Here is a 222-nt window from a genome sequence, read left to right as displayed (position 1 = left end):
GACGTGGAGGCGGCCAACGGGAAACCGGCCGAGGGCATGCTCACCGATGTGTTCCATGTACAAGAGACTGACAAGTACGACGCGTACTACGGCAACAGGTTCAGCGGGGAGTACGAGATACCTGCCCACGGTCTGCCACCGTCGGCGACCAGATACGACCTTGGCGCGGTGGCCACCGTGGGCACGACCGTAGCGCCCTGCTTCGAGGAGCCCCTACCCTCG

The 222-nt window shown here is 64.4% G+C and overlaps 1 protein-coding gene across 1 annotated transcript in view; it reads left to right on the top strand.

The window, feature by feature from the left end:
• The window catches only part of LOC102672092 (acetylcholine receptor subunit alpha-L1), a 107885-nt gene that overhangs the window by 99898 nt on the left and 7765 nt on the right, over positions 1-222 (top strand). Inside the window, exon 7 of the mRNA XM_031509882.1 lies at positions 1-222. Coding sequence (XP_031365742.1) covers positions 1-222 — 222 coding nt within the window.

This window comes from Apis dorsata, unplaced genomic scaffold (genome assembly GCF_000469605.1).
Source record: "Apis dorsata unplaced genomic scaffold, Apis dorsata 1.3 scaffold_19, whole genome shotgun sequence".
NCBI lineage: Eukaryota > Metazoa > Arthropoda > Insecta > Hymenoptera > Apidae > Apis > Apis dorsata.
Note: the sequence above shows the minus strand (reverse complement) of the source record. Positions and strands in the feature narration are given on the sequence as shown.